Here is a 26,171-nt window from a genome sequence, read left to right as displayed (position 1 = left end):
TCTAGACTGTTTTCAGTAGTAGCAGATGACAGAACAAGGAGTAATGGTCTCAAGTTGTAGTGGAGGAGGTTTAGGTTGGATATCAGGAAATAGTATTTCACTAGGAGGGTGGTGAAGCACTGGAATGGGTTACCTAGGGAGGTGGTGGAATCTCCTTCCTAAGAGGTTTTTAAGGTCAGGCTTGACAAAGCCCTGACTGGGATGATTTAGTTGGGGATTGGTCCTGCTTTGAGCAGGGGGTTGGACTAGATGACCTCCTGAGGTCCCTTCCAACCCTAATCTTCTATTAAATGTTTTTCTACAAGATCTGTTCTAGTTCACACAGGATTATTTTGGGGAAGTCTTTGGCCTGTGTTACACAGATGGTCAGACTAGATAATCACACTGATTCTTTCTGGCCTTGGAATCTATTAATTACATGTTAATAAATTTCTATCCCCACACTGTTTAGTTGACATAGGTGCCATGAAACTCAGTGTTGCAATTAAACAAAGCATTAAGAATCAGATGCTGGTGAAGAAATACTCCATACATGGAAAGGAGAAAAGTGAAGGTCTGCAGTCGAACCCACTCGCTAAACACAACAACATGGTTAGAAAAGTTCATACCCTCCAGGAAAGCCAGTTCTTCCGGAAACTGTGGAAGCTGAAAGCGGAACTTGCCAAGAATGAATTCCCAGACAAAGCCCTTCTTTCCCTGGATGAAGTGCAGGAAAACGTTTACATCCCGGCCATGGACGATTTTCGAGACACCTATCGGGCCCTTAAAGATTTTTCCATCAGCCTTGGTGACATTGAGAGTCAGTTTGGAAAGCTGCTAAAAGATGAACAGGTGCTCAGAAAGGAATTTAAAATCATGGAGGAGAGCGAGGGAGGACCTGGCAGCAAGTCTGAATGGGCTGAGGCTGCGGTGGTTAAGATTCATAACTACATGAAACTCTCCATGGTGGTGAACACAGCCAAAATGATAGATGAGCTACGAAGGACACTGGGACTTGGTGGAGATTTCCAGCTCCTTGATGACCTGACCAAATATGTACGTAGGACTCTCATAAATATCATTAGGGCAATTAGTTAGACAAATGCAGTCTCATTTTACGCATCTACTCATTGTGATCTCATATACTCAGGTGAAAGCCTGGAGTGACTCCATGGAAAACACTGGAGTTCCAGTGATGTAAAAATGGCATAAGCAAGATGAATTTTTTAAAAATTTTTTGTATTATGCAGCTACTAGAAGCAATAACCTGAGATCAGGGCCCTGTTAGGCTGGATGCTGCACAGACTCAGTGACAGAGATCAGGGCACCATTGCGCTAGGAGCTGCACAGACTTTCAGTCTTAGATTCACAAAGCTACTGAACTTTTAGGTGCCTAGAGAACAACACTGCAATCCACATAGCCTGGGTTAGGGCCCAGGCTCCTTGTACAATGAGTGGAGAGAGATAGGTGCCTACGAATGGGGAGCAACCTAAGGTATCCAGTGGGAGATGCCTACAACAAGGGGTATGTGCAGGCTCTGCCCCTCTTTCAGACATAGGTGCCGAAGTCAGAGCTGCATGGAGGCACCTATCTCTTTCAGGGATTCACAGCTGAGAACCCTCTTTGGGGTTCAGTGACTAAAACATTTTTGCAATAAATTTAGTCACATTAATAACAAATTTCAGAGTAGCAGCCGTGTTAGTCTGTATCTGCAAAAAGAAAAGGAGAACTTGTGGCACCTTAGAGACTAAAAGGGTGTGAGTTAGAACCAATTCAGTGGACAGTTCTTTTCTTGGATAAGAGTAGGCCAAGTCAAAAGTGACTTTAGTTAACTCAACTTTAACCACTTTTATTCCAAAATGAGAGTGTCCAACAAACAGATTTCCACCAAAATAACTAAATGAGTTCTAAGAACCTGATTTAGTTAAACCAATGAATGTTTGTGTGTAGATCAGTCCTAAAAATCCACAATAGTAAATGGCTGAGCAGATTTTTATAGACTCCCACAGGATTATATTATTAACTGTTGCCAGCTTTTGGAAGCAGAGCTAAGGTTGCATAGTGGGAGTGGCATGTACTTTAATTTTGGATTTCCTTGTTTTCAGAGGTTTATGTTTCAGAGGTTTAAGTATGGGCACTCTCCACATTCTAGAAGGGCACAAAGCAGCACTGGGCAACCTTAACGCGGCATTAACAAAGTTTTGGGGGCAAGGACAGTTTTCTTCTCTGTGTTTGTGCAGCTCCTAGTGCAACACAAACAGTAAATTAATTAAAATAAATGCTTGTCTCATTTCTTTGCTAAGAAACACAGTTCTTTATCCTGTATTTTAACAGGAAGATGAGGACTTCAAGGACAAGACTCTTGATTATATGACTGATGATATTATAAAGGTTAAAGATACTCTGAGTAACATCCCTGAGAGTGTGCTTGACTTCTTGAAGGAACTTCTTGAGTGTGCAAAGAAAGACTTTATCTCTTGGATCACAACCGTCATAAAAGGTGCGCTTTAGACCAGTATTTATAAACTAAGTAAGAATGTAGAGCCAATGTTGTAGCCCTCACGTGCTTGAGTTCATAAGTTCACAGTGGGTCGGAGATAGGTTTGTGATTGTAATGCATATGGTGAGTTTTCACGTGTTTGAATGGTAACAGTTATAAAATATCACTGAAAATTTCCCTAATTGGTCCTTCATTGTCTTTCTGAAGATCAGATTATGTTAAAGATAATTCTGGAGTTCGTTCTCACATAAGGGTTCTATTCAATAGTTCTGTGACTGTAGCTGGAAAAAAATCAAGATCTTTATGCAGCAATTTCCTTCTTTTTTTAGTAAAGGAAACTAATAATGAGACTGTGGAACTCACTGCCATGGGGGTTGTTGCTGGACATTTTTATGTGTAGTAAGAACACTTGGACAGGCATTGGTTTGGGGTAGGAAATTATGAAATGGAGCAAAATATTTTTCTCCCGCATATGTCGTAAGGTGTCCAGTAGCAGAGCGCTCTGTAAGGTCAGTAGGAAAGACGTTACACGTTGCACTTGTAATGTTGCACTTTCTGAGCACAGTAAGAGGTGAGCTGCCAGAGAAGGTGCCTGAACTGTTGGTAAAAAAACAACAAGGAGTCTGGTGGCACCTTAAAGACTAACAGATTTATTTGGGCATAAGCTTTTTCATGGGCAAAAAGCTTTGTCAGATGCATGGAGTGGAAGTTACAGATACAGGCATAAATATGCTGGCACGTGAAAAGAAGGGAGTTACCTTATAAGTGCAGAACCATGTTGACAAAGCCAATTCAGTCAGGGTGGATGTGGCCCACTCCCAATAGTTGATGAGGAGGTGTCAATACCAGTAATGTGATAGATGTCAGCAATGCCCCTCTACCATGTACATTGGCCAAACCTGACAGTCTCTACGTAAAAGAATAAATGGACACAAATCAGACCTCAGGAATTGTAACATACAAAAAACCAGTAGGGGAACACTTCAATCTCCTGGATGCTCCCTGGACACAGATTTAAAAGTAGCCATCCTTCAACAAAAAAACTTCAGAAACGGACTTAAAAGAGAAACTGCATAGCTGCAATTCATTTGCAGATTTAACACTGTTAATTTGGGCTTAAATAGGGACTGGGAGTGGCTGGCTCACTACAAAAGCAATTTTCCCTCTCTTGGTATTGACATCTCCTCATCAAGTGCCACCGGACTCCTCGTTGTTTTTGTGGATACAGACTAACACAGCGAGCCCCTGATACTTTTACTGTTCGTGGAAATGAGCAGCTTTAAAACCTGGAAAAAATCTTGACTATTGGCAACCAAAAACTTGTGGTTGAAAACTGCCAAAAATCTAAAAAATGAAGAAAAAAATAATCATTTTCCCAAGTTTCTGGTTTTCCAATCACAAATAAAAAAATTCTGAGGAAAACAGAGACTTTCTACAAAAAATTTGTTTAGTCAAAAACACAATTTTATTTCTAAAAAAGTTTTGATGGAAAATTTCTGGCCACTCCTAGATCTGAGATTTTATTTGTTTGATTTAATTGATGTATCCAAATGGAGCAACAACAGGGATTTTTCAGCTTTGGAGGGCAAAGACATTGAAGCTTTTGATTAAAACTATTTGTAGATTCTTGAGCTTAGATTGCTTGTTTCACGTGCATTGCTGGATTTTTCTTCTTGCAGACAAAACGGAACTTCCTACCTTTGTGGAGCTGGCGTCCATTTCTGCAGGAGAAAACGACATGGACATTGACAAAGTGAGGTTCTTCCGAGATGCTGTCTCTGCCTCTGTGCCCATCTTATTCGACTTGACTCCCGAATCAGGATTTGAAGCTTTTTCCTCAGCTCTAAATCCCATCAGAGACGCTGTAGAAAATGACAATAACCTTCCAAAGAAGCTAGTAAGTTTTTCTGTTTTCTGCTCAAAATAAATATCTTAAAGAGACATTGTGACGTGACACTTGGTGGAATTTTAAAACAAGTAATGGCTGAAATCTAGACAAAATTATTACAAGGTGGGTGGGTGCACAATCGGTTGAAAGACTGTACTCAAAAAGTAGTTATCAATGGTTCACTGTTACACTGGGAGGATGTATCTAATGGTGTCCTGTAGGTCCAGTACTATTCAATATTTTCATTAATGACTTTGATAATGGAGTGGAGAGTGTGCTTATAAAATTTACAGATTATATCAAGCAGGGAAGGGTTGCAAGCACTTCGGAGGGCAGGATTAGAATTCAAAATAACCTTGACAAATTGGAGAATTGATCTGAAATCAACAAAATGAAATTCAGTGAAGACAATTGCAAAGTACAACACTTAGGAAGGAAAAATCAAATGTGCAACTGTAAAGTGGGGAATACCTGGCAAGGTGGAGTACTGCTGAAAAGGATCTGGGGGTTATAGGAAATCACAAACTGAGTGTGAGTCAACAATGTGGTGCAGTTGCAAAAAAGGCTAATATCATTCAGGGGTGTATTAACAGGACTGTTGTATGTAAGACATGGGAGGTAATTGTCCTGCTCTACTCGGGGCTGGTAAGGCCTCAGCTGGATTACTGTGTCCAGTTCTGGGTGCTACACTTTAGGAGAGATGTGGACAAATTGGAGAGAGTCCAGAGGACAGCAACAAAAATGACAAAAGGGTTAGAAAACCTGACCTGTGAGGAAAGGTTAAAAAAAACTTGGGCATGTTTAATTTTGAGAAAATAAGATTGAGGGGGGACCTGGTGGTCTTCAAATATGTTATAAAGAGGACTGTAATCAGCTGTCCTCTATGTCTGCTGGAGGTAGGACAAGAAGTAATGGGCTTAATCTGCAGCAAGGGAGATTAGGAAAAACTTTCTAGCTATAAGGATATTTAAGCTCTGGAATTGGCTTCCAAGGGAGCCTATCTTTGGAGGATGGAGCAGGTTGGGCAAACGTTTGTCAGGGATGGTCCTGCCTCGGTACAGAAGGCTGGACTTGATGAACCCTTGTGGTCCCTTCCAGCCCTATATTTCTCTGATTCTATTATTAAGTCCTGGGGTAAAAGTTTCAGAAATGTCTAGTTGACTTAGGAGACTGTCACATTTTTAGAAGTGATTTAGGCACTTAGGAGCCTAATGCCTCATGGAAATTTAATGGCAGTCAGGTTCCTAAACAGAGCATGGTGACTAGTACATTAGCTGCAAAATGCATTCTGAGGGCACCAAAATGGTGAATTTGGGGTGAATTTCATGAATAGTTTTGGCCAAAAAAAAAGGAAAGGTTTTTTTTTTCAGGTTGAAATGGTGTGTTAACATTTCTGTGCTTTGTTTCAGCCATTTTGAAACATTTTGTTTGGATTTTTCATTTTGAAATGGCATTTCATTTTAAAATATAGCTAGTTTAAACAAACAACAACAACAAAACACAAAAAAGGTGAAAACCACAAAAATGACCCACAATTAAGTAAACAAACAAAGTTAGAGACTAACGAATTTATTAGAGCATAAGCTTTCGTGAGCTACAGCTCACTTCATCGGATGCATAGTGATGAAGTAAGCTGTAGCTCATGAAAGTTTATGCTCTAATAAATTTGTTAGTCTCTAAGGTGCCACAAGTATTCCTCTTTTTTTTTTTTACAGATACAGACTAACATGGCTGCTACTCTGAAACAAAGTTAGTTAGTTTCAGGTCAAATGAAACATTTTGTTCAATCCAAAACGAATTTTTTCCTCCCAGTTTTTTGTTTTGATGATTGTGATGTACCCGGGTACAATCCAGACTAATGAGTACCTGTGTCACCCCTGATTTCTAACCTGGGGTGCCCTTTACATGGCTTTTCTGCTGTAGCCTCCAGCCTGGACTGCTCACAAACAGTCTCCAGCATGCAAATCACTCCCAGCAAGGTCTGTGTGCTGCAGCCAGCCAGCCACTCCTTGGCTCTTACCAGCCTTGGTTATACTGCAGGGTGATTCCAACTCACTCCCAATCTCAGATTTCCCCCCAGAAATCTATGTCTTGTACTGCCCAGCCCTCTCCTGGACAATACAAGTTTATGTAAATTCTGTATTTCTTCAATAGAAAGTAGGGCTGTCAATTAATCAGAGTTAAATCAGGCGATTAACTCAAAAGAATTAATCGTGATTAAAAAAATAAACACAATTAATCACAGTTTTGATCGCACTGTTGAACAGTAGAATACCAACTGAAATTTATTAAATATTTCTGGATGTTTTTCTACATTTTAAAATATATTGATGTCAATTACAACACAGAACACAAAGTGTACAGTGCTCACCTTATATTATTATTTTTATTACAAATATTTGCACTGTAAAAATGACAAAAGAAATAGCATTTTTCAGTTCACCTCATACAAGTACTGACATTGTGCAATCCCTGTGTCATAAAAGTGCAACTTACAAATATAGATTTTTTTTGTTACATAACTGCACTCAAAACCAAAACAACGTGAAACTTTAGAGCCTACAAGTCTACTCAGTCCTACTTCTTGTTCAGCCAATCGCTCAGACAAACAAGTTTGTTTACATTTGCAGGACATAATGCTAACCACTTCTTATTTACATTGTCACCTGAAAGAAAGAACAGGCATTTTCATGGCACTTTTGTAACCCACATTGCAAGGTATTTACATGTCAAATATGCTAAACATTTATATGCCCCTTCATGCTTTGGCCACACTCTGTTTTACCTGCATTCTGCCAGATAGTTTATGTTCTAGCAATCTTGGATGATGACCCAGCACATGTTGTTCGTTTTAAGAACATTTTCACTGCAGATTTGACAAAAAACAAAATAAGATACGAATGTGAGATTTCCAAAGATAGCTACAGCACTCGACCCAAAGTTTAAGAATCTGAAGTGCCTTCCAAAATCTGAGGGGGATGAGGTGTGGAGTATGATTTCAGAAGTTTTAAAAGAGCAACACTCCAATGTGGAAACTACAGAACCCAAACCACCAAAAAGAAAATCAGCCTTCTGCTGGTGGCATCTGACTCAGACGATGAAAATGAACATGCGTTGGTCTGCCCTGCTTTGGATTGTTATTAAGCAGAACCTGTCATCAGCATGGATGCATGTCCTCTGGAATGCTGGTTGAAGCAGGAAGGGACATATGAGTCTTTATGAATCTGGCATGTAAATGTCGTGCAATGCTGGCTAAAACAGTGCCACGCAAACACCTGTTATCACTTTCAGGTGACATTGTAAACAACAAGGGGGCAGCATTATCTCCTGCAAATGTAAACAAACTTGTTTGTCTGAGCAATTGGCTGAACAAGAAGTAGGACTGAGCGGACTTGTAGGCTCTAAAGTTTTACATTTTTTTATTTTTGAATGAAATTATATTTTTGTACATAATTCTACATTTGTAAGTTCAACTTTCATGATAAAGGATTGCACTTCAGTACTTGCATTAGGTGAATTGAAAAATACTATTTCTTTTGTTTTTTACAGTGCAAATATTTGTAATGAAAAATAAATACAAAGTGAGCACTGTCCACTTTCTGTTCTATGTTGTAACTGAAATCAATATATTTAAAAATGTAGAAATCATCCAAAATATTTAAATAAATGGTATTCTATTATTGTTTAACAGCGTGATTAATCACAATACATTTTTTTAATTGCTTGACAGCCCTAATAGAAATAATATGCATGCATCTTGTCACCCCCAATAGAGTTTCCCAGACACTTTACTCTAAACACATTGGATTAGAAAAAAACAAGAAAGCAAGTTTATTAACTACAAAGAGAGAGATTTTAAAGGAGTACAAGTAATGAAGCATAAAAGTCAGAAATGGTTATGAGAATAATAAAGATAAAAACACTACTAGTGCCTAACTTAATAAATTATGTTAAATTCAAAGCAAACTTTTCTCACTGCATGCTTTCAGCAGTGTTACTGACCAAACTTCTTAGGTCAGGACCCCTTTTCCTGTTCAATGACTGCTTCCTTTGTCCTTTCTGGTGCAGTGAATCGATGGGCAGGGGGCGAGGGGTGTCTTGGGGTGCTTGTCTCTCCTTTTTATAGTCCCTCCCTTGAGAAACATTTCCAGCAGAGACTCAGGAGACAAAGAGTCTATGGAGAAGGATGACAGGTTTCAGAGTGGTAGCCATGCTAGTCTGTATCAGCAAAAAGAAGAGGAGTACTTGTGGCAGCTTAGAGACTAACAAATTTATTTGGGCATAAGTTTCGTAGGCTAAAACCCACTTCATCAGATGCATGCAGTGGAAAATACAGTAGGAAGATCTATCTATCTATCTATCTATCTATCTATCTATCTATCTATCTATCTATATACAGAGAGAACATGAAAAAGTGGGGGTTGCCATTAGTCTAACAAGACTAATCAATTAAGGAGGGCTATTATCAGCAGGAGAAAAACAACTTTTGTAGTGATAATCAGGATGGCCCATTTCAAACAGTTGACAAGAAGGTGTGAGAAGGTGACAAGAAGGTGTGAGAACACTTCAACCTCCCTGGACACTCAATTACAGACCTAAAAGGTGCAATTCTTCAACAAAAAAACTTCAGAAACAGACTCCAACGAGAAACTGCAAAACTGGAATTAATTTGCAAACTGGACACCATTAAATTAGGCTTGAATAAAGACTGGGAGTGGATGGGTCATTACACAAAGTAAAAACTATTTCCCCATGCTAATTTTTCCCCCTACTGTTACTCACACCTTCTTGTCAACTGTTTGAAATGGGCCATCCTGATTATCACGACAAAAGTTTTTTTTCTCCTGCTGATAATAGCCCTCCTTAATTGATTAGTCTCGTTAGAGTTGCTATGGCAACCCCCATTTTTTCATGTTTTCTGTATATATATCTTGTATATATATCTTCCTGCTGTATTTTCCACTGCACAGATCTGATGAAGTAAGTTTTAGTCCACAAAAGCTTATGCCCAAATAAATTTGTTAGTGTCTAAGGTGCCGCAAGTACTCCTCGTTCTTTATGGAGAAGGATGTTCTCTGCTGCTTTTCCTCACCTGTTTGAGGTTTCTATGTCTACCCTTCCTGCTTGATGGTTCTCTTTACCACTGAAATGCAAATTAAGCAGAGCACCCATTTCTTTGTTTGAGACAGAGCTGTTTGCCAACTTCTGCTGTGGTTTGGAACATGTGTTAAGAACATTATAAAAAGAAATCTTGTAACTTCACATACAATGTTGCCACACATATTTTATTAGGAGAATATTCACCTTCAAATTATACATTTTCAGATGATACATTGCAAGGCATACTTTGTAGAAAGATTATTACAATAGTGTGTAGAGTATGGACACGGGTACATTCTGTCATAGTGACAAAAAAAATCAATTTTGATTTGAATTGAACTGAACTGAATTTGGATTTGGACTTTTCAGTTTGCTGCCCCTTCCTCCTCTCTTAACCCCCCAAAAAAAATAAAATCAATTTTTCGTTCAGCGCTAGTCCTAAGTGCTTAAGTCTCTTTTGAAAAAGGTACTTAGGAGTTTGGTCCCTTGAAAATGATACGCTTGCTCTCCGCACCGTTTTGTTCTGTATAATTGTTTCAGTCATAGGAGTGATTTTTTTTAACCAAAATATTTAACTCAGCATAGCCCCTACCATGAGCATAGTTATACTGGTGCCCTACACTTATTCCCCTTCCAATACAGGAATAACTATGCTGGTATAAGGACAATTACATCGATTTAACTGTATCCTCACTAGGAGAGTGGTAGGTTTAATGTGGTGTGATCCTTTTTTTTTAAATGACACATGCTGGAAAGAGAAAACTTTGGCAGAGTTAAGCTGTAATGGTCTCAAGTTGCAGTGGGGGAGGTTTAGATTGGATATTAGGAAAAACTTTTTCACTAAGAGGGTGGTGAAACACTGGAATGCGTTACCTAGGGAGGTGGTAGAATCTCCTTCCTTAGAGGTTTTTAAGGTCAGGCTTGACAAAGCCCTGGCTGGGATGATTTAACTGGGAATTGGTCCTGCTTTGAGCAGGGGGTTGGACTAGATGACCTTCTGGGGTCCCTTCCAACCCTGATATTCTATGAGGTGAAGGAAAAAGAGGAGTGCAATAGTTATATATAATGTTACCGCAGTATTCCTCTAGCCCAGGGGTGGGCAAACTTTTTGGCCTGAGGGCCACATCAGGGTTGCAAAACTGTATGGAGGGCCGGGTAGGGAAGTCTGTGCCTCCCCAAACAGCCTGGCCCCTGCCCTCCATCCATCCATCCCCTCTCACTTCCCACCCCCTGACTGCCCCCCTCTGAACCCCTGTCCCATCCAACGCCCCCTGCTTTTGTCTCCTGACCACCCCCCCAGGATCCCCCGCCCCTAACCGCCCCCCTGGGACCCCACCCCCATTCAACCCCCCCCTGCTCCCTGTCCCCTGACTGCCCTGACCCCATCCACACCCCCACCCCAACAGGCCCCCCAGGACTCCCACGCCTATCCAACCCCCCGTGTTTCCCGTCCCTGACTGCTGCCCCCAGAACCTCTGCCCCATCCAACTGCCCCCTGTCCCCTGACTGTCCCCTGGGACTCCCCCACTCCCCACCCCCTTACCATGCTGGAGCCAGCCACGCCGCTGCGCTGCCCGGCAGTAGCGGTGGGCTAGAGAGCGGTGGCGCAGTGAGCTGAGGCTGCGGGGAAGGGGGGACAGCAGGGGAGGGGCCGGGGGCTAGCCTCCCCGGCTGGAAGCTCAGGGGCCAGCCAGGATGGTCCCACGGGCCATAGTTTGACCACCTCTGCTCTAGCGTCTTTCCCCACATGTGTTTCTGTCTATCATTTGTGCCCTTCACAACTCCTATGTGCTACCACTTCCTTTGCCATCTTGCCAATGGAAATGATTCTAACTCTTTCTCTCTGGGAAGTTGTGAGGGGAGCGAACACTCCAGCGACTGGGGTACTATGGGTATCTCAGCAAACGATGCTATAGCGTTCTGGTGTGTGTAGCTTTATTCCTTCTTCAGGAACTAACACATTAATTGTTTTCAATAGAAAGATTCCTGTCACAACAGAGAGTGGCTGCAAATGGTCCACGATTGTCACGGGTCCGTGGAGCGCTCCTCGATGTCTCAGGCCAGGGCCATCAATGGCAGTGGGATTTTTATGATCTCCACACCTCAGAAATTCAAGGTAAAAGTTCAGCAGCATTTAATACAAGGGCCCACATTTTCAGAGGGACTTTGGCTGCCCAGCTTGAGCTGCCTGAAAGAGGCCTAGTTTTCAAGGGTGGGGGCTGTGGTATATTAAAAGCTCTGTTAAAATGGGAGGCCGTCACTTTAAAAATTAAAAAAAGAAAAGGAGGACTTGTGGCACCTTAGAGACTAACCAATTTATTTGAGCATAAGCTTTCGTGAGCTACACCTCACTTCATCGGATGCATTGGATGCTCACAAAAGCTTATGTTCAAATAAATTGGTTAGTCTCTAAGGTGCCACAAGTCCTCCTTTTCTTTTTGTGAATACAGACTAACACGGCTGCTACTCTGAAACCTTTAAAAATTAAGTTTTTCCTGATCCTGCTTGCAGGCTCTAGGGAAACATGCAATCAGAGTCAGTCTGGAAAGAGCCAGCCTGGAACAAGGTGGAGTGAGTTGTGCCTCTCTGCCTTAGGGAGCAGCCTGTTCTCTCTCTCTCTCTGTTGGGATCCTTGCGTGTTATTGTGATGAATTCTAAGAAGTAAAGTAGTGTTATGATGCAAACTTCCAGCAAGAGTATTTTATATATTTATTTAACTTCTCCGTGTGTGCCATGAACATAACAGGAGCTTGGCACTGTCTGAAAATCAGCCTCTTTTAAAAGGAGCCACACTGGCTCCCAAAATCACTAGTCACTGAGTCTACAGACTTAGAATTATCCCTTTTCCCCATTCAGACCTGGTTCATACTAGAAGCTCGAGACCCAAGAGCTGGAACCTGGCCATGATTTTCAGAAGCGACCAATGATTTTGAATATCCAGTTGGAAGCACCTTAACAATGCGTGCTCGGATGGGTCTGAAAATCAGGCTCCTTTAAGATGTTTCAAGTTGGTCCCAAAAAATCATAGCACTCCAAATAGTTCATTTTGCTTCTGCATATCTTTGGTCTGCTATACATAATACCTTCAAAGATCTAGAATGATTCTTCCACCTTTACTGTCTTGCACAGGTAATGAGTAGATTTCTAAGATTAAAACCCTTGCACAATAACAGATTCTGAAATGCTTTGTATTGGCCTTGATGGGTGCACATATTGGTCCCACAGAATAAAGACACAGCAGCATTTATCTTTTTTAACTCTGTTTTCCCTCCAGCCTTCTCTCGATAATTGCATTTCACTGCTGCTACCAGGGGATATTGCTGAAAAGGCTGCTCAAGGACACCAGACAGACAAGACGGACTCTAGAACGTACAGCCTGGCGCAGCTCACTGAGCTGCAGAACAAGCTCATGCTGATAGCCACAAAGGCTGAGCAGGGGAGAGAAGAGGTGAACAGGTTCCTGGAGGTAAATCCTGATCTCTGCATTAACCAGGAAATGTGACTTTTTGTACTCCTTTATATTTGTGCTTCTTTTTGATGGGAAGTTCCCTTTCTCCAGCAACATGCCTTCCTGTTGTAGAACTGATGTTTTGGAGGAGACTGTCTCATGCCTTTAGTTCAGTGTTAGGAGGCCAAGGTAGAAACTAAAGCTGGTCAAAACTCAGAATTTCCATTCCATGGGAAATTCCAATATTTTGACATTTGTTTTCATTCCAAATAGGAACAAAAACAACAACAAAAAAGAAAATGTCAGATGAAATTAAATTTTTGAAACACAAACTCAGAGTTGCCATAGACCAGGTGCAGCTCTGAGGTTGCAAGCAGGAAGCTGGGGGAACTTGGGAGGAGGGCTGGGTGGGAAGTAATTTTCCCATCCTGAGAGAATTTTTAATATGTTGAAAAATTTTCCCTACAGGAACTGGGACAAAAAGTCAAAATGTCAAAATGTTTCACTAACTGAAAATCCAAAGCATTTTTTAAGTTCAGGTCAATTAAAATGTGTTCTTGCAATACTGTCAAAACAATTTGTTCTGATTTTTATCTTTTTCATTTTCATTTTTTTAGTGTAAATTAAGTTAAATTTCAGAACAAAAAGTCTTTTTGAAGTAAAAAAATTGGAACTTTTCGTTTCAAAAATATAAAAATGGGATGTATCAATAATTTGGAACATTTTTTCTCTACTTTTTTTGAGTTGGAAAATTTGTCACAACCATCTCTGTTTCGTGAACAGTTTTGATTTTGACAAATTGGCATTTTTTGGTGAAAAAATGTTTTGTCAAAAAATTTCTTACCTGCTTTCTCGAGAGGTCTCAGCACTTATTTCTAGGTCCAGGGCAGCTGAACTGCGGATCCCAATGTGACGAGATCCCGAGGGTGCAGCCTGGAACTGTGGGACCACTGAGTCCCCTTAACTCTCCAGCCTGGGCTGTCTCTCACAATGCTTTGCTAGTGACCAGCAGCAAACCCCTCCAGGTGCTATCATCACTCAGCACAACTGCATATGGCGCCCCGCACCCAGCTAGATTGCACGAACGCTCCCAGAGCCACTCATGAATCACACAGAGAAATGCATCAGCTGAATCCCCCCAGCTCCCAGCCTTGCACCTCAGGAATATACCATCTTGCACTACTCAAGACGAGCCGTGCAAGTTTATTAATTGGTTCACCACTTCATCAATGGAAAGTGGATATGCAGCAGCCTTTGTAAACCTGAGCGGATTTACCAAACCAAACATCTTTATTAATGATCTGGATGTAGGAATAGAGAGCGTACTGATCAGATTTGCAGATGACTCAAAGCTGAGGGGACTGCCAACACTTTGGAGGATAGGTTTCAGAGGGGTAGCCGTGTTAGTCTGTTTCAGCAAAAGCAACGAGGAGTCCTGTGGCACCTTAAGGCTAATAAATTTGTTTGGGATAAGCTTTCATGGGCTGGAACCCACTTAGTCAGATGCATGAAGTGGAAACTTCAGTTTGACAGATATATATATGCATACAAAGATGGCTGTGGTACATTACTATGCGGAGGACCAGTGCTAACGAGGTCAATTCAGTCAGGGTGGATTTGGCCCACTCGTAACAGTTGATGAGAAGGTGTGAATACCAAAAAAGGAAAATTGCTTTTTGTAGTGAGCTAGAATAAAGTGATTTTCCCTCTTTTCATATTCACACTTTCTCATCAACTGGTAGGAGTGGGCCACATCCACCCTAATTGAATTGACCTAGTTATCACTGGTCCTCCACATAATCATGTAACACACCCATCTTTGTATGTATATATATGCCTGCCAAACTGAAGTTTCCACTTTATGCATCTGACGAAGTGGGTTCCAGCCCATGAAAGCTTATGCCCAAATAAATTTGTTAGTCTTTAAGGTGCCACAGGACTTCTCGTTATCATCATTTGTGTTTTTCCCAGGTTTATTTGAGAAATCCTTAACAGATGTACTTTATATGGGATAAGATTGTTAGCCTTATTCCAACCCCCAACATGGAGAACCAATGGCCTGCACCTATCCTATCCAATGTGGGAGACTCTGTTGGCAGCAAAGCTACCGCTGGCTCAGCTCTCAGGGTCATGAGCATTCAAGCCCTTCCACCACATCAATCCCCCTCCCCTACGTCAATCTGTAGGAAGGGGCAGAGAAACCCCATTTTTAAATAAAATCCCAGCCTGAGAAATTCTTCCCTCAACCATGTATTTGTATTGCCAAGCTCCATCCTTCACCCATACAGGGCTCATCTGTTCACTGGGGATGGGCCAGGGTGGCATGTTCCCTGACAGTTCCACAACATCCCCTCCTAGGTAGAGCACATATCTTGGCATTGCCTCATGCATGGCATAGTTTGATACAAGCAAGCAAAAAGCATGGCATAACTTGGTATGGACCTGCCTCCTTCTGTTACACCAACCATCCCAACTCTTCTTCTTTTAATCCTGCGCACTCTTGGCCTCAGTTATAAATTGTGGCAATGAATGAAAAATGGTGGCATTTAAGCACCTTAAGAAAGGGAGAGAAGTTTTTATTCAGTTCCATTGACATCAATGGGAGCTATGTTGGGTTTGATCAACAAAGCACTAAGTCTCTGATTGTCAGAAGGGCTCACAAGAGCTACGTGAATGACTGATTTTGTTGTCCACTGGCTGTTCCGAAAAATAATATTAAAAAGAGTCAACCTAAAATGATTTTTTAAAATATTTTCAGCCCACCAAAAAGTTGAAGAAAAATTCATTTTGGGTCGAACAAAATATTTTGATTCACCCAAAATAAAACATTTCATTTTATTTTTGAGCTTTCAAACATGTTTTCTGAGTTTTTAAAATAAAATTGAATTTCAAAACAAAAAATGGTTTTGAATTGAAAAACAGAAAAGTTTCATTTAGAAAATATCTAAACTAAATATTGCAATTTTTTTGTCGGGGAGATTGACCAAACAATTTGACGAATTTGATTTGAATTCATGAAAGGTTTTAGTTGACCCAAAAGTGCGTTTTTTGGTGAAAAAAACTTCAGCCAAAATGTTTCTTTTCCCACTTTTAGTTGTCACTAACTTAGTTGTGTGGTCCATGCTCAGCACCTACCAAAATTAGGCCCTAAAAGGTTGGGGCTTGGCTCTCTTAGAAGTTATCTTAGTTCTGTGGTGAGATCAGCCAAGATTCTTGAGTGGAGCTGGTGGAAAAAAAAATTTTGCTCATGGAGAATTTCAAGAAAAATGGGAGGGGGAATTGTTTTCACTGAAAATTTTCAAGGAAAACTTTGACTTTTTGGTGAAAAATCAAAAACCAGAAATTTTCAGCTGAAAACCCAAATATTTTGATTCTGAAATAATATGTAGCACCTTTTAATCAGTAGATCTTAAAGAATTTACAGTTTTTAATGTCTTTATCCTCACAACTCTCCTGTGAGGCAGGGCAGTTATCCCCATTGTACAGAGGGGGAACTGAGAGGCTGAATGATTTGTGCAAGGTCAAACTGAAAGTCTGAGGTAGACCAGGGAATTGCACCTGGGTCTTTTAAGTCCTAGGCTAGTGCCCAAACCACTGAAACATCCTTCCTCTCAAAATGCCACTGTACTGTCTCATGGGAATTGTAGTTTGGGTGACTCATGTTCCCATTCTCCTCTAAAGGCTGGGCTCCCTAGTTGGACTACATCTCCCATGATGCACCGGCCATGTCAAGGAGAAATGGTTGCATCATGGAAGATGATGACCCGCTGAGGAGCCCAGCCCATAGAGGAGAACAGGGACATGAGACAACAGCTGAACTACAACTCCCATAAGGCACTATAGAAGGATAGCCAAATGGAAATATTGTGATTTCCAGATTTTAGGTTTTGATGAAAAATCAAAATATTCCACAGAAAGCAGGTCCTTTTCATGTCAGCATTCTGTAAAATGTAAAATGAGAAAAGTTGGGTGTCCCAAGATGAATCCCCACTTAATCAAATGATTCAAATTACTTAGGTTAAGTTGTAAAGATCCTTAAAAGAAAGTATAATATTCATAGTGTCCTAATGATCTTGAAAACTAGCAGTATTTTATAAATTCTATTTTCCCATTATGTATTTGACACATTACAGATCCTGGAAAAAATTGAAATGGTTGGGAAGCTCTACTTGCAACTTCTCAGCGTTGGCAACATCCTTTTCATAGACTGGAAAGCTGAAATTTATTGTAACCCCAAACGCAAAGTAACAATCTACGCTGAGTTTGGAATAGCCGGAATCCTTGTTCAGACCAACAAACCCCTCCTGGAAGAATTAGATGGCATTTGCAAAGTCATGGAGCATTGCCTTGTAGAGTGGAAAAAATATCTGGAGACTCAAAGGAACAATTATTGCCATCTAAACATGTTCACTGCACGCCAACTCTTCTACTTGTGTAGCAAGTTAGCCCAACTGCATGAAGGACAAACAGACCCACAGGTTCTCAATATGCTTTCTGTTTTCAAGCATGATGTTAAAGCAGAGGATATCGGAGAGGCATTAAAGAGAGCAATTGAAACTCCTGCAGAATCCGTTGATATATCTGAGAAAGATGATCAGTCCGTGTCCTGGAATGACTACATTGTTAAATTTCCTCAGCTCATCCAAGGTCTGGTTGAGTCTGGGTATGACGAATCGGTGGGTAAGGCAGCTCTGCAGAATTATCTGCCAAACTCAGCCATCACAGAGCAAATGCTCATGGAATTTGCCTTAGACTATGCTGATGAAGAGGAAAAGATTGAAGAGCTGAGCAAATTATATGACAAGCAGAGAGAAGCCTTTCTGCAGAAGTCCATGAAGTTTAAAAATAGGAACAGAGATGTGGATCCATCCACCTTCCAAAGCCTTGCGAAAGATGAACTGGCCACTTCCTTTGAGAGTTTGCCGTCTATCCATGCCAAGGTGCATTTTCTCTGGAACGCTTACTGCAGCAAGCTCACTGGCTTGGTGTCGGACAAATACATCAGCCTGGATGTTTTCGGTGAAATGCTGAAATACCTGACGTCTCCTGAAACCGCTGTCACTGAGAGAAATTTACCAGTGGGTTTGGAAGCGGGGAAGCCTTGCCTTGTCACATGTAAAGAAGAGCAGATGTTACTTCTCCTGCTGTCAGTCTATACGCACTCTGAGGGGGCACCTCTTCCAACGTATGATGAGGTGCTGGTCTGTACCCCTGAGACAGAGGAAGAAGACATTGAGCTGATTGTGAGGAGAGCTCTTTCCCCAGACCCCAGACACAAAAAGATCTATTGCTTGCTTGGTGCAGAAAAATTAGTTTACAAAGTCTCCAAGAAACTGGAGTCCCTCTTCTTCCTCTTCGCACAATCTTGCAGCAATGCCAATTACAGGTTTCTTATCTTCTGTGACGCCAAAGCTCACAATTCTTATGTTATGACGGCCTTCGACACATACAAAGTCTCCTTTTCTTGTGATTCGGGGGTAGACATTCAGAAATACCTGAAGACACATCTGAGAGTGCCCAGTGGGGTGGCACCTGTTGCTCAGGTCTTTGAAGAGCCCTTTCAACAGAACGTGAAGATTGTATTTTCAGAGCGAGCTGGCATGGGTAGGTTTTAGTAGAGATTGAGGGCTTGGCTACACTTGCCAGTTAGAGCACATTAAATCAGCCCCAGGCGCCCTAACTCGTGAGGTGTCCACACTGGCAAGGCACTTAGAGTGCCTGGACTCTGCAGCTGGAGCGCTCTTGGTAATCCACCTCCACGAGACGCATAAAGCTTGCTGTGCCCCGGCTGAACGCCCAGGCGTCAGTGTGGATGACATGTTGCATTACTGCATTCTGATTGGCCTCCAGAAATGTCCCATAATCCCCTGAAGTCAAGTGGCCACTCTTCTCATTGTTTTGAACTCGGCTGCAGGTGTGCGGATATCCCCTTTCAAAGCTCCGTTTCTGACAGCCGACATGCTTATCTGCTCCGGGACAAAGCAACCATTGCTGTGGAATGCGGCTGCTGTGAGTGTGTGAGAGAGAGGCTGGGGGAGGGGAGGTCTGCTGCTGTCTGAATTTACAAGACAGCATGCTGACACACTCTCTGCCCCCCAAAACACACTGTCTCTCCCCCCAGAGACACACAACACACTCCCTGTCGCACTCCACCCCACCCCCACCCCCATTTGAAAAGCACGCTGCAGCCACTTGCACACTGGGCTAGCTACCACAATGCACTGCTCTTTGTGGCGTTGCAGGAGCTGCTATTGTGGCCACGCCAGTGCGCTTGCAGCTGACAGTGTAAACACACAGCAGCGTTTTCCCTGCTGCGGTCTCCGGAGGCTGGTTTAACTCCCAGCGCTCTACATCTGCAAATGTAGCCAAGCCCTTAATCGGGATTATCGTTGTCCCGATAAGTATGAATTGAATACAGATTAACGGCTAGATTCTGCTTATCCTTTATGCACTGGGAGATGGAGCAGAATCAGTCTTCTCTGTCCCAGCTCCTCTGGCGATGCCCCAGAGTACATAGGGAACAGGTAGACCCATGGCCTACACATGGGGGTCAAGGTCTAGCTGGAGGTGTAGCCATGGGCACACTTTCCCTGTGAGGCTCCTGCGTATCTTTTGACCCTGTTAATCAAATGGGCTGTTGGGTCCAGACTTGGCTCTGGGGCTGCAGGGGGTGGCAAAGGAGCTGGCTGAAGAGAATCTACATCAGAGTGGAGCAGAAAATCTGCCCTCAGTTTTAGCTCTGCTTTATGCTCTTTATTGAGGGGGTGGGGATTCAGAACCTGAACTGGTACCACAGTCACTGGGCCTTTACCATGTAGAAAGCTCAAGTTACAGCAAGTTGTACCATGCCTGGCCTGTGGAGCAAAGGTGAGATTTCTCCAGTGTAGAAACTTCTTTTAGCTCCCCAGCTGAAGAAAAATTATATAAAAAGGCCAGATCTTCAGCCTGTGTACATGAGCGCAGCTCCACTCACTCCAATGGCACCACACCCATTCACACCAGCTGGGGATCTGCACCATTGACTCCAGCTGACTTATGTCCATTTATACTAGCTGGGGGTCTGGCCCATTGATGCCAATAGAGCTATGGCTGATGGGGGGAGGGATAGCTCAGTGGTTTGAGCATTGGCCTGCTAAACCCAGGGGTGTGAGTTCAATCCTTGAGGGGGCCATTTAGGGATCTGGGGCAAAAATTGGGGATTGGTCCTGCTTTGAGCAGGGGGTTGGACTAGATGACCTCACAAGGTCTCTTCCAACCCTGGTATCCTATGATTCTATGATACACTAGCTGGGGATCAGGTCTTCTCTGTTTCAGGGGAAGAAATGGAAACATTAAAGACAGAATCTGAGACAGCAGAGCACTGTAGAAATTGAATCTTGACCTTCTCTCTCATTTTAGGGAAGTCTTTGTTTGTCGCAAATACCACCAGAAAAGCCAAAACCCGACCAGAGAACGCAGGACTGCACCACAAAACCATTAGGCTGACAGAGTCGGAAATAGATTTTGGATTTCTCCTGGAAGAGCTTCGCTCACTGGAACAGAAACCAACTGAGGCTGGGCCCAGGATCTTCCATATTGACGTATCCCCTGTGGTAAGTGTCTCTTTACCGAGCGCAATGTCCATGCCATGATATACAGTGAAGATGGATTTTCTCATTCAAACTGTGAATGTGCCTGTCAGTGTCAGATAAATAAACTCCTTCCACTGGTAGTTATGGAAAGCAGTTAATACCATCCAATTTCTGTAACAAACAGTTAAACTGTGAACAGGGGTATCACAAAAATGTAGTTGTCTTACCAGAAGTTCCACCACAAACCAAACTCAACCCACCCACTTGTGATGCCAGAAGAAGATGATGCTCACAGTAGATTTTAACTCTGCATCACTGTGCAGTTTCCCAGGACCTGCTACTCTGTCACAATGCCAGCAAATCTCTTTATATTGCCATTGTCTCTGTCACTGGCACAGCGACAGCCCAGCATTTACTGTCATATCAGCAGGGAGACCACACAATGGGTCAAATCCTTGGCTGGTGTAAATCGATGTAGCTTGCTTGAAGTCAATGGTGCTGTGCCTGTTTTACACTAGCTGAGGTTCTACCTGGGGTGTACTTTCATGGAGCATCTCTTCTCATTGATTTATTGGGTCTTCAATAACTTAGAAAGTTTACAAAAAGAAAAGGAGTACTTATGGCACCTTAGAGAAACTTTAGTAACTATGGGAAGCAATGAACAGTTGACATTGTGATGAAGCAAAACTGACCACTCCTGCATCTTTCTTGACAGGTCTCGAAGGGTCTTTACAAGTTACTGATTGAGCTGTGCATTCTGAGACACATCCAAAGCCCTGATGGCATGGTCTGGAAGTGCAGAGAGTCCCATCTTTATTTGATTGAATACCTGGTGAGAGGAAAAGGCATAAGCAGCACAAGAAAACAAGAGGTACTCTCCAAATGATAGTGAATGGCAGGTTTTCTCAGAAACCTAGCAAAGTGCGTGTGATAGCAGCATGTTAAAATTCAAAGTGAGAAGACCTTGATGGAACTACAAATCTTTGGCCAGTATTGTACTGTCCAAAAATAGAGAAAAATGAGTGAGCTGTATAAAATTGTTGATGGAGGAGACACATATTGTCAGTATTAGAGCTGTTTGGATACTGGAACTTCCATCCTGTGGGAAAATCTGCTATTTCAACTTTTTACCCTAACTTTGGAAAGTTCTGCGAAGTTTTGATTCAGAAATATCAAAATGAAAAATGGCAACATTTCTGACTGAAAGAAAATATTCAGACAGGTCAAAAAGATTTTTTTTTCATTTTAATATTACCAAATCAAAACCATTTTTGGACATGTGATTCAAAACAAAAATGTTGTTTTTTTTATGGAAAATTGAAAAATGTAATAAAAATGTAATCAAAATCAACCCTTTCCTGCAGAAAATTTCAGTGAAACCACATTTTTTGTCAGGAAATTTTTTCAGTCAAAAAATTTGGCCAGCTCTAGTCAGTATCCAGAGGAGCATTAGGTTGGCCACATTGTGTATGTATATGTTACAGTTAAGCATCCTGCCTTGAATCTTGTGAAGCTGTTTATACGTATATGATGCTACCATTCTAATCTAATACTGTTGTACAAATGATAGCACAAGGTGCCAACCAATGGAAAATCAGACCTCAAGATTGGTACTTAGCTTGTTTAGAGTGTCAACTACACACAGAAGTGTGCAAGAGGCAAGACCATTGGACTATATTAGAGTAAGGCTTTTTTCATAGCAAGGGTTAAGGTTTACCTAAAATGGGCTACTTCTCATCTTTAAAATCCTGTGAATTAAACACTATCATATAGGAAGATGAGATGGTATCATTTATATTTGAGGATTAGGTAAGTTACTTCAAAAATCTAAATTTGGCTGTATCAGTGAATGATATGCACTGTGTAACATGGTGCTACCTTATCCAAATTCTTTGTGCTCTGCTCATTAAGCCATGTCCTCATGAATAATATTAGTGTCAATGTGTAGATGATTTCTTCAGTTTGTGCGGGTAACTTCAGTGTTTTTAAACCTTTAACTCCTTGTCATTTGGCTTTTAGATGACCAGTGAAATGGAGAAAGTATTTCTAGGTCTCCTTCCTGCTGTGAAATGCATATCACCAATAGAAGTACTAGAGATGCTTACCAATAACAGTTCTGGAGCTGCTGCTGAAGTGGAACAGCAGCTGCTGGACAGTGACACGTTCAGGGGTGATGGCTTCCAAAGGTCATACCAGTACATCAGCAGATACCAGCGAAAGGCTAATCTTGACAGCTTCTGTTTCACCCCTGGGAGGGTTGAAGGGACCCAGGAACAGTGTCTGAGGCTCTTGTTGGAGTCCTGCGGGAGAAAAAACCCTTCCTGGACTGAGCTCAGCAACTTCACACGCTTCCTAAATCTCCAGCTGATGAAGTGTGAAAACTCAGTGTTCTGCAACAGCAAATTAGCCGGAGAGGAATTTAAGGGGTTTAAAGCATTTATTGTAAAATTTATGATCACCATGTCCAAGGACTTTGCCTTGCCTTCCCTAGCCATGGCAGATGAAAGCTCACCCAGTGAAGAGGATAAAATGGATGAGGACAGTGTATTGAGAGGGTACCAGTTAAGACGCAAGTGGGAGCAAGAGTCTCACCCCTACATAATTTTTCATGCTGACAACCACTCCATGGAGTTCTTGGGTTTCCATATCAATCGGAGTTTTGATGCTGTTGACGCACATTCACAGGTTGTTCTGGAGAAGAAGGTTATTGACCGACATTTATATCTCACCCTTGAGGCTCAGAAAGTCCCTTTCAATAAAAAGTTTGAAGATCTGTCCAGACAAGAGCAGCTAGAAACTCTCTGCAGCGTATTCGGTGTGAGAAGCTCCCAGGACCCAGATGAATCCTACCAGCTGACCCTGGACAATACCATGAAAATGCTGGCCATTCACCTGAGGTTCCAATGTGGGATCCCCGTGATCGTCATGGGCGAAACAGGCTGTGGGAAGACCAAGCTGGTGCAGTTCATGTGCAGCTTGCAAAGAGCAGGAAGGGATGTTCAGAATATGATCCTGGTGCGTGTTCATGGAGGCACCAGCTCCAAAATCATCCACCAGAAAGTCAAGGAAGCCATCGAGCTGGCGCGCTACAATGAAGAGACGCACAACATGGACACGGTGCTGTTCTTTGATGAAGCCAACACCACCGAAGCCGTGTTTGCAATTAAAGAGGTCCTGTGTGACCAGAGTGTGAATGGAGAGCCAATCTCCACCACTCGCTTAAAAGTGGTGGCTGCTTGCAACCCTTACAAAAGGCACACCAAGGAAACCATTGAGAAGCTAGAGAAAGCCGGCTTGGGGTACAGAGTTCGGAGTGAAGACACCCTAGAAAAGCTGGGCTATATCCCTTTGAGGCAGCTGGTGTATCGGGTGCAGCCTCTTCCACCGAGCATGTTGCCTCTTGTCTGGGACTTTGGGGAACTAAATGAAAAGACTCAGAGTCTGTACATCAGACAGATTGTTAAATCCATCGTGAAAGAAAAGCTTCCCGAAGACAACATGGATGTTTTTACCTCCGTCATTTCCACCTCCCAGAAGTTTTTAAGAGAAAAGAGAGAGGAATGCAGAATCGCCAGCCTCCGGGACATAGAGCGCTGCATGGGGGTGCTGCTGTGGTTTTATAACTTAAGAGACCTGCTTTTTCCACTTATCGACAAAAAAAAGAGTGGGGCTCAACATTCACAGGACCAAGACCCATCCATTCATGCCCTTGCAAAGGGGTGTGAGAAAGATCAGATATCTCTATTAAACAAAGCACAAAGATCTCTGGTTCTTGCAGTTGGGGTTTGCTATTATGTATCTCTCGAGAGTCGCCAAGATTATCTGAAAGAGATAGCGAAATGCTTCTCTGTGCCTGAATCCCTGCTTCAGCAAGAGATTGTACTTTGCCAAGAGGTGTTCCTGGATAACCTCTCTGTTCCCAAGACAACAGCACGGAACGATGCCCTCAGGGAAAACATCTTCATGATGGTCATATGCATGGACCTGAGAGTGCCGCTCTTCCTTGTCGGGAAGCCAGGTAGCTCCAAATCCTTGTCTAAGACCATAGCCGCTGATGCAATGCAGGGCAGATTGTCTAAAACAGAATTGTTCAAACGCTGCAAGCAAGTCCAGCTGGTGTCATTCCAGTGCAGCCCTCATTCCAAGCCAGAAGGAATCATCTCCACTTTCAGACAATGTGCACAGTTCCAAAGGGGCCAGAAACTGGAGGAGTTTGCCTCTGTGGTTATCCTGGATGAGATAGGCCTTGCAGAAGACTCACCTGAGATGCCCCTGAAGACACTGCACCCTCTTCTTGAAGATGGTTGCGTTGATGATGAAGCCCCAGAACCGTACAAAAAAGTTGGCTTTGTTGGCATTTCGAACTGGGCCCTGGACCCTGCTAAAATGAACCGGGGTCTCCTTGTGTTCCGGACCGACCTCAACAATGACGAGCTGGTAAAGACGGCCAAGGGAATCTGTGCTGACGAGATGCATGTTACCAAGATTGAGCATTTGTTCCCCCCCCTGGCTGACTTCTATTGTGAAGTGTTAAAGGAACAGTCCATGGAATTTTTTGGGCTCCGTGACTTCTACAGCCTCATCAAAATGATACTGTCCTACGCCAAGAACATAGAAAGCATCTCTCAAGAAAAGAAGCTTATTTCAAAAGCAATTCTGAGAAACTTTGGAGGTTTAAAAGTTCTGAATCCTTTAGAGCTATTCAGACAGTACTCACCCATGTCTCTGCCTTCCAACTTAGAAACCATCCATACAGTTCGTTTGTTACAGGAAAATTTAGACAAGAAACAGATGGGGTTTGTATCTAGATACTTGTTGCTGTTAACAACAAACCACGCGGCTTTCCAGATCATACAGATGACCAAACTCATGGACATAGAGAACTGTGATATTATATTTGGCTCGGGTTTCCCACGGGACCAAGAATATTCACAGGTGTGTCGGTCTGTTAACAGAGTGAAAATCTGCATGGAGACAGGCAGGCCCGTCATTCTCTTAAACATTCACAACCTGTATGAAAGCCTTTATGATGCACTGAACCAGTGCTTTGTCAGATTAGGAGGAAACTATTATGTCGACCTTGGCCTTGGAACTCACAGAGTTAAATGCCGCGTGAAGGAGGAGTTTAGGTTGATTGTGATTGAGGAGAAGAACGTGGTTTACAAACAGTTCCCCACTCCACTGTTGAACAGGCTGGAGAAGCACTGCTTGGAGATGAACACCATTCTACACTGGCAGCAGAAGGACCTGAGGATGGAGCTGGACAAATGGGCCAAGTTGTTCGTCACTATCAAGAACACGGACTTCTGCTGCACGAGGCCGGCAGACCGGGCTCCCCAGGAACATGATGTTTTCATTGGTTTCAGCGATGACACTTCTGCCACTGTTGTTCTGCAGTGCTCTCCGAGTGGCCTTCAGGGGATCTGTCTGCCCAATGAAGAGTCAGTCCTTGCAGCTTCTAAAAGCAAACTCATCGAGTGTGCAACCCCTGATTCCATCCTGCGCCTCAGATATTCTCCGCTGGAGGACGCAGAGCAGATTCAGGACCTGTACTTTGGAAAGCAGAAGCACAATGGCCTGATTGACATTCTCAGGGGAGCCGTGAATCAACAGTCAAATGCAGATGACACCAATGGACTGTGCCTGGAGGTGAGAGGTTTTATTTTAGTGTTGTTATAATGGGC

The 26,171-nt window shown here is 42.6% G+C and overlaps 1 protein-coding gene across 7 annotated transcripts in view; it reads left to right on the top strand.

Annotated features, from left to right (window-relative positions):
• LOC140913636 (E3 ubiquitin-protein ligase rnf213-alpha) overlaps positions 1–26,171 on the top strand; it is a 175,638-nt gene that overhangs the window by 78,702 nt on the left and 70,765 nt on the right. For all 7 annotated transcript variants that reach the window (XM_073350365.2, XM_073350364.2, XM_073350366.2 and 4 more), the window contains 9 exons: positions 452–1,035; positions 2,315–2,480; positions 4,160–4,377; positions 11,447–11,584; positions 12,743–12,934; positions 17,050–18,520; positions 20,315–20,508; positions 21,203–21,358; positions 22,507–26,136. In XM_073350365.2, coding sequence (XP_073206466.2) covers positions 452–1,035; positions 2,315–2,480; positions 4,160–4,377; positions 11,447–11,584; positions 12,743–12,934; positions 17,050–18,520; positions 20,315–20,508; positions 21,203–21,358; positions 22,507–26,136 — 6,749 coding nt within the window. The remainder of the gene's footprint in view (positions 1–451; positions 1,036–2,314; positions 2,481–4,159; positions 4,378–11,446; positions 11,585–12,742; positions 12,935–17,049; positions 18,521–20,314; positions 20,509–21,202; positions 21,359–22,506; positions 26,137–26,171) is intronic.

Source organism: Lepidochelys kempii, chromosome 6 (genome assembly GCF_965140285.1).
Source record: "Lepidochelys kempii isolate rLepKem1 chromosome 6, rLepKem1.hap1, whole genome shotgun sequence".
Taxonomy (NCBI): domain Eukaryota; kingdom Metazoa; phylum Chordata; order Testudines; family Cheloniidae; genus Lepidochelys; species Lepidochelys kempii.
The sequence above is the reverse complement of the archived record's forward strand: the minus strand, read 5'-3'. Positions and strand labels throughout refer to the sequence as shown.